The sequence below is a fragment of the Geospiza fortis genome, unplaced genomic scaffold (genome assembly GCF_000277835.1).
Source record: "Geospiza fortis unplaced genomic scaffold, GeoFor_1.0 scaffold147, whole genome shotgun sequence".
NCBI lineage: Eukaryota > Metazoa > Chordata > Aves > Passeriformes > Thraupidae > Geospiza > Geospiza fortis.
This window is the reverse complement of record NW_005054372.1, coordinates 390,624-397,790: the sequence shown is the minus strand read 5'-3', so window position 1 is coordinate 397,790 and position 7,167 is coordinate 390,624. Positions and strand designations below refer to the sequence as shown.

Here is a 7,167-nt window from a genome sequence, read left to right as displayed (position 1 = left end):
TGGAAGCATTGAAAGATAGGTAAGACAGTAATGCTTAATTTAAAAAAATAAACAAAAACAAAAAACAAACTATATAAAATTGAAGAAGCTTTTAAAAGAAATTATATGGAATTGCCCTCCAAACCCAGAACATTTGTTTGTAGTATAGGGATTTATTCAAAGCAGAATATTGATGATTTGAAATGAATACTAAATTGTGTCTGGAAAAAGTAGTATGGCTAAGAGACAGTATGAAGGAGACTACTAAAAATGTCATCATGCAAAAATGTGAGCTTATCAGAATTTGTATTGTTCTATTCTTGCCTCAATTGGCTAAGTTAAGTGAAATATCCAATGGTATAGTTCAAAATAACTTTGAGGAAAAGCTTGCGAATGCATCGCTAATACATAATTTTTTCAAATGCCTCAGGAGCAGGAACTTGCCAGCTCCTCTAAGGCTTATTTGTGATTGAGGCATAAAAAGTATTGAGGGAAGAGGCAAATCTGTATATCTGTAAATAGTTAAACACGCATTTACCTTGGGGAATCTTGGAAGGGTCACCGATTGCCATTCCAGAGAAATAAAATCAAGGCAGAGGATCTATTTCAGCTGAGGAGTTTGTAGAAGAAACTAGCAAAATAAATAGTAAAAAGCACTAGGGCCAGTAATATAGCAAGGAAATTTCTGAAGGAAATAAGGATGGAGGAGTAGAATTCAAGCACTACCATGCAGCATCTTGCTTAATGCTGTTCAGTAGCATGTTGCTGTAGAGGGATCCAGGGACTATCTGGAGTAGGAAAAACTATTCTGGATATAGTGGATTAAACAGAATAGAATGTAGTACTAATATTTCAATGTAATACAATAATGTAATAATAATACTTCAGTGCAACTTTCTTATGTATTTTGTATGTCTTGCAATCCTGTAAGTTGCTTGAAGTGATCCAGTTGATTCACATACTTGAGATTCCAAAGCAGTCATTAAAGTCCCTTGCCAAAAGTTCTGTAACAAATGAAGCTGTCCTGTAAAGTGCTCTGTATGCTGAAGCTAAAGATGAAAGGTCTTCCCTCTTCAGACAATAATAACCTTGTCAATATGGAAGACAGGCTAACTGGACTAGATACCTCTTATGGTTGTTTGCCATTTTGAGTGTTGGACTAATATTAGGTTAAAAAAGAAATGGTTGTGGATGCAAATCTTATTTGTCAACAAAATCTCTACTGATACATATTTGAATTTTGGTTTATGTAGTGTGGTTCCCCTAAACTGGCTCTGTTTTGTTAGTAACAACACTTTTTCATAGAATTTTGCTTTCTTGAAAGCTTATCTAAACTAACTTTGTGCAATTTTTAGTTTCTCCTTTTAAGTCAAATAGTTGGTTTGCTGAAAATTTCTGATTTTCCCAGGAGGATTGTGATTCCAGAATTGCCGTATTAAAAATATCTGTCAGCCCTGAAAAAAGAACTGCTGGTCAGATAGCCAGGACAGTGCATATGGATAAAATACTTGACTGTCAAGATAGGAAAATACTGAGCTGTTACCAGGATTCAGGCTTCCCAAAATGGGGATATCAAGAAAGGAGTCTTTCAGTAGAAGAAAAAACCCTGAAGGATGGGGAAGACAAAATAGTTATTCCTCTTAAAAGAAAGCAAAATGTATCTACATCTTGTTCAGAGAAAACAAGAAGATTACATGTAAATACCTCCATGTTACATGAAAGAAGATACAGCTGTACTCCAGGACAAATAAAGTCTTCTGGAAAGTATCCTTGTGATATCAGCAGTTTAGGATGTGAAGAAAAAAGCAAACTCCTTGCAACTATAGAACAGGCAGCAGCTTTTATCACTACTATGATATTTCAAGATGGTTCTTCACAGCTCAACTCAGAGCAGGTTAGTGAAGGATAGGTTTTATTTAGAGTCGCTTCTGTAGAACCGTTTGAGTGTGCATGTGAGTGATAATCACAAATCATTGGCAGCACTTTTATGTATGACATACCAAAGATGACATTTTACATTACATTTCATTTTCAACTACCAAGTAAGACTTAGAATGAAACCACTAGGATTTTTGTTTCAAGGCTGAAACCCTTGCATGCTCCTCTACTGTGTCAATGGTGAATGCAGTAACTGTAGTGTACATAATAGGTTTCATATTGTAAAATACTTGGGAATTTTTCTTTATAGGATTGCACAAAATCTGTCAGAGGAAACACTATTGTAATTGTGCTTAACAGGCCTCTACCTCATCAGTAAAAGGAGTTGTTGTGCTGGTGAAGAATCAGACTGATCAGCCTTGTCCTCCAGGTCACACTTCAACTGGCTCTACTTGGAATGCTGCAAATGAAAATGATAAATTAATTTATTTAAAAACTGAACAGTCATCTCTCTGGGAACGGGAACAAGAACAAGCTCACAAGAAATTTTCTTGGTGAGAGCATGCAGGAAAAAATACTGTTTTGCTTTACATATGCTTTCAGCAGTAATGATGTTGGTTATTTAGCACAGGCCTGATCTTTACGTGTCAGGCTCGTTGAATTTCATTTTGGCTATGTTAGTTCTGTATCAGGTCTGGGCTAATAGAAACCAAATAACAATAGACTATTCCTTTGGGCTCAGCATATCACTGACTGCAGCCCTTTCAGAATTAGGTTGGGATTCTGGTAGGAACTGTTTACATTCACCTGCAAATCCTTTATGAGCTGTTAAAGCTGAACAGCACCAAAGAATATGTTTTGTCCAGGTTTATCTTTCTTGTATTTTATCTTCCATTTCCTGAACTGCATTTCTTAACTAGTACAGTTTTGATGGACATTATTGTGATAAACACCCCTTCTGAGCTTTATTAATGCTTTAAATCTTTTTAGCACAGTTTTTTTTAATAGCTTTTGACATTCCAGGGGAAGTTTTACTAGTATTCAGTAATAATACAATATAATTTTGGAAGTAAAGGCTTTATGTATCTGCTTAATACTTATACTAAACTTTAATAAAAATTTGGACTGTGTTTTAAACTTCCTGTTATTATAACCAAAGTCCATTTTTATTCCTATCAACTTGAAAATAATATCCCAAAAAAGGAAGAATGAGAACTGAATCTGATTCCTAGATGTAATACTCTAACATGTTCAAACTCCATCAGAATATTTTATGACTTTCAGTAATTGTTATTTTATTGTAAACTGCTGAATTTGGATTATTAAATTACAAAACATTAATTTCAAGATGCAGGACTTGGTTCTTAGCTGTATCTCTTCCACTGCTTGAAATCATGGCTTGAAACAAGTCATGGCTTTCCTTCTCCAGCTGTAATATTGGGGTTACATGACAAGTACTTTAATAACATGTTGTCAGCTTGAATATAGGTTGTTGTGAACTGAGAATAACATATGAACAGTAAAAGTTTGATAAGTTGCTTAAGAGTATCAGCATTTAGATGAAACCTATGGTAATTACTTATTGTAAGAATAGTGCAATTATTTAAAAATGGATCTATAATACATACAGCAATACTTTGTGATCTGTGTGATTTCTAATATGTCCAAACCCTGGAATTGTGGTCTCATACCATTAAAAATGCTTTATAAAAACTATTATTTTTCTATATTGCCCAGAATATAATTTACTAAAACAAATGACACACATAGTTGGTAAAGCTATATACTAATATTTATGTAGTTGATTATATCTATTTAAAATATCATGAATGAGGGAATTATAGACACTTTCAAGAGTATGGGAATACATTACAAAGATGAAGCATTTTGGATTTAAACAGCATATTAACACGGCAGTTATGGCAATTTAGATTGTCTAGTAACTTTAAAATCAGTGTTTTATAATGCTACATCAGTTTATCCTCTGTGATCTTATTTGGGTATATTGGAGCTTTACAGGGATGCCAGTTGATGTTTTGGATTAAGGTTGCACTTCAAGAGTTAAACAAGGATTTGTTTTCTTATGTGATAAAGCATATCTGCTAGGATGTTTTAATTTCTTATAGAACATAGCTTTGAGGATTACTGAATTGAGAATTTAATATTCAAATGCAGTATTCTGTTCTTATAGGAATATGGAAATGTCTTGGGTTAACTGTTTAGTATTAGGTGCTAATTAAAAGAACAAAGTAAATAGATTGACTGAATCTAGGAGCAGTATAGTGTGTGTTAATGAACTACTTCTGTGCAGGCAAGTGTTGTTCCAAATGCTGCAGTGCAAAGTTCCAATAATTTGCTTCAATGCAAAAGATTTCCTGAGGACTTTACTTCAAATTTATGGTAATGAAATCGGCTGGAAACAAGGCAAGTATTGAATCTATGATCTCATCCTGTAATCTCTGTGCTATTGGTGTTTCTGTTAAAATCACTGAGTGTAGAAATAACTAAATTTAGTAAGTAATATATCACTAAATTAAGTGATATATTGAAAAACAGAGTTTAGTACCATACAAAAGAATGCCTTTCTTGAGGAGGTTGTGACCAGAGTGTTGGCATGTTAAGCCTCATGTATTCTTCTCAGAGTAGGAATTAAATCATTGAGTAACTTAAGGATAGCTTCCAGTGGAAGTAAAACCTCTCAACACAGTCCTGACTATATCTGAAAAGGTCAAGCTACTTCATGTTTGATATTCCCTAGGAAAAAAAACTTCCTAGGAAATATGCTAAAAGGAAGGGCTAAAATAAATCCCAGAGATGCTCATAGTTGTCAGAATTAGGAATCACTTGAATGGGCCCATGTTCTTTTGATAGAAACAAGTAAGACTCTTCTCTGTGGATTTAAAAGCAATTGCTAGCAACAAGCATAAGATGTAAATATAAGGTCTTTTTTGTTTTGGGTTTTTTGGGTTTGTTTTTTTTGGGTTTTTTTTTTTTTTTTTTGGTTCCATCTATCAAATTGTTGAGGTGGTAGGGCATGGGCTGGACTCAATGATTTTTAAGGTCTCTTCCAACTTAGTCATTCTGTGAATTCTGTGAAATTACTGCTGAGTGAGTTACAAAAGCACATGTGACCTTTCAGGAAGGGCTGTCTCTATGGAGAATCAGCTTGTGTTCAGCATCTGAAAAGTTTCAGTAAATCACAGTGAGGATCTGTGCAAAATCCAGCACTGGGAATGGGAAAGGTGGGAAAAGAAATGCTATAAAGGGACTGGCAATAGTGACAGTTTATAACTTGTACACACAGGAAGTATTTGATAGTACCTGATCCATGGGATTTGAACCTGAAGTTTCTGGTAACCAAAACAATTATTGTTTAAGCTTTTAAACTTGGAAACTTTGGTGCTTCCTCACACATTATTTCTGCTATGAAAAAAACAAGCACACAAAGCTTCAACAAAACAAACAAAACCCCTAAAATTCTCTTTAGAGTAGTCCTGTAGCTGTAACTTGCATTATGGACATTAAAATTTGCTTCCAGGTAACTGAGTCTGCAAGGTTGTGTAGCATGGAGTTCTCTAGAAATGTACCTGTAGGTCATGGTTGAACTTAGTTAGGGGTTACTGAAGAGGATACTTAGGTTTATCTTTGAATATATCACAAAGCAGCCTAGTTATTAGTTTCTCCTGTTCTTTGTAGAAGTGCAGGACATGTTGAGATTGTAGCTCAAAGGAAAGTGAAACAGCCCTGAGCTTGGCCCATCCTATCCATCTGTGTGAACATGAGGCTGCAGTGTAAGCAAATGTGATGCTAAAGGACAAAAGGTTCTGAGTTTTGGCAACAGTGCATTGTGCACCCCTATGTGAATTCACGTATACATTAACAGGCTTGGTCTGATTGCTAGAAGTAAATCTCTCACTGATCCCCAATAGCAATTTTGCAGATATCAGTCAAGCTAACAACAGCAATAAGAAAACTGTGCCAGAGGGAGACTTTCATAAAAAGACCTTCATCTTGAAGTTTTTCAGTTCTAAGAAAGGAAGGTTTTTACAGTTAATCTAAGGAGCCAAAAGTTTACTTATAATTGAAAACTTGAAAAAATCAACCAATCAAAAAAAGCCACCCCAACCTCATGAAAAAACGCTCTTCAAAAATGTGCAATACTGTACTTCCTCCTGTGTAGTCATGATATTGACCATGTGTTACAGCTGTGAATTCAATGTTTGATATTTTTGTAGAGTAAATACTTGTCCTTTTATGATGTGTGCGTGCAGGAAAGATGGGCAAACCTTTAGAGCTATTTTTCAGTATGGAGGTATTTTAAATATTTTGAACAACTTGTTTTTGTAGTTGCCAATAGTGTTGTGTTAGATCCAAGGATTGCAGCATGGCTGATAAACCCCAGTGACACAGTTCCTTCCTTTGAGTGTTTAATCCAGAAGTATTTTGAAAAGCCGTTTTCAAAGGGAGCAGAGAATATAGATACAGGCACTTTGAGAAATGTATCTGTAAGTAGTTTGTTTTCAATTGTTTGGGTTAAAAAGGGAAGGAAATGATAATAGAATTACTTTTGCTTAGAAGATATTTCAAAAGAAGATAGATAATGGATAGATTTTATAATGGAGGAGTTTATAATGGAAAAAAATATTCTATTAATGTGACGTTGGAAAGGGGGAGAAGGGGAGGTTTTACTGCATCTACCAAGATGGGAGCTCATTCTCCAGGAACAGCTGTAAAATTTTCCTTTAAAACTATAAAGTTCAGTAACAAAATGAATTAATATAGAGTTTTGTATTTTTTCTCTTCGCTTTCCTGCGAAATGATTTGCAACTCTCCTTTCCAAAATATCTAATGCTGTTTGTTCTCCAGTTCCTGTGCACTTGTAGCCGGTATTTAGTTGATTGTTATTAACAATTTTGCTAAATTTCTCAGCTGGTACACACCACATCATAGGCTGAGAAACAGCAGGGAGTCAAATGTGAACCTTCAAGCATTTGTATGAAAAAAATCTGTGAATTTTAATTCTCAGTGTGAGAGAGTGCATGATGAACTTTTTGAGATGTTGTCCCCTGCTCTGTGGAAAGTTCTTCCTTTATCATAGCAAATGTCCTCTGTATTTCTATTGAAACATATTTCCTGAATGTTATAAAATATTTGTATCTGTTTTGTGGGGTGGGGATCTACTGTGGACACATTAGCTGTCAGAGGTTGTTTGAAGGATAAGATGATGTAGAACAACCTAAATAATGTGGTTTTTTCTCCCATGCACTTTTCAGAGGCCTTGCTCATTCAGACCAAGTATTGTACAATGAT

The 7,167-nt window shown here is 34.8% G+C and overlaps 1 protein-coding gene across 1 annotated transcript in view; it reads left to right on the top strand.

Annotated features, from left to right (window-relative positions):
* Positions 1–1,687: 1,687 nt before the first annotated feature.
* POLN (DNA polymerase nu) overlaps positions 1,688–7,167 on the top strand; it is an 81,946-nt gene continuing 76,466 nt past the window's right edge. Inside the window, exons 1-4 of the mRNA XM_031060065.1 lie at positions 1,688–1,873; positions 2,218–2,411; positions 4,169–4,281; positions 6,205–6,362. Of these exons, the coding sequence (XP_030915925.1) occupies positions 1,688–1,873; positions 2,218–2,411; positions 4,169–4,281; positions 6,205–6,362 (651 nt within the window). The remainder of the gene's footprint in view (positions 1,874–2,217; positions 2,412–4,168; positions 4,282–6,204; positions 6,363–7,167) is intronic.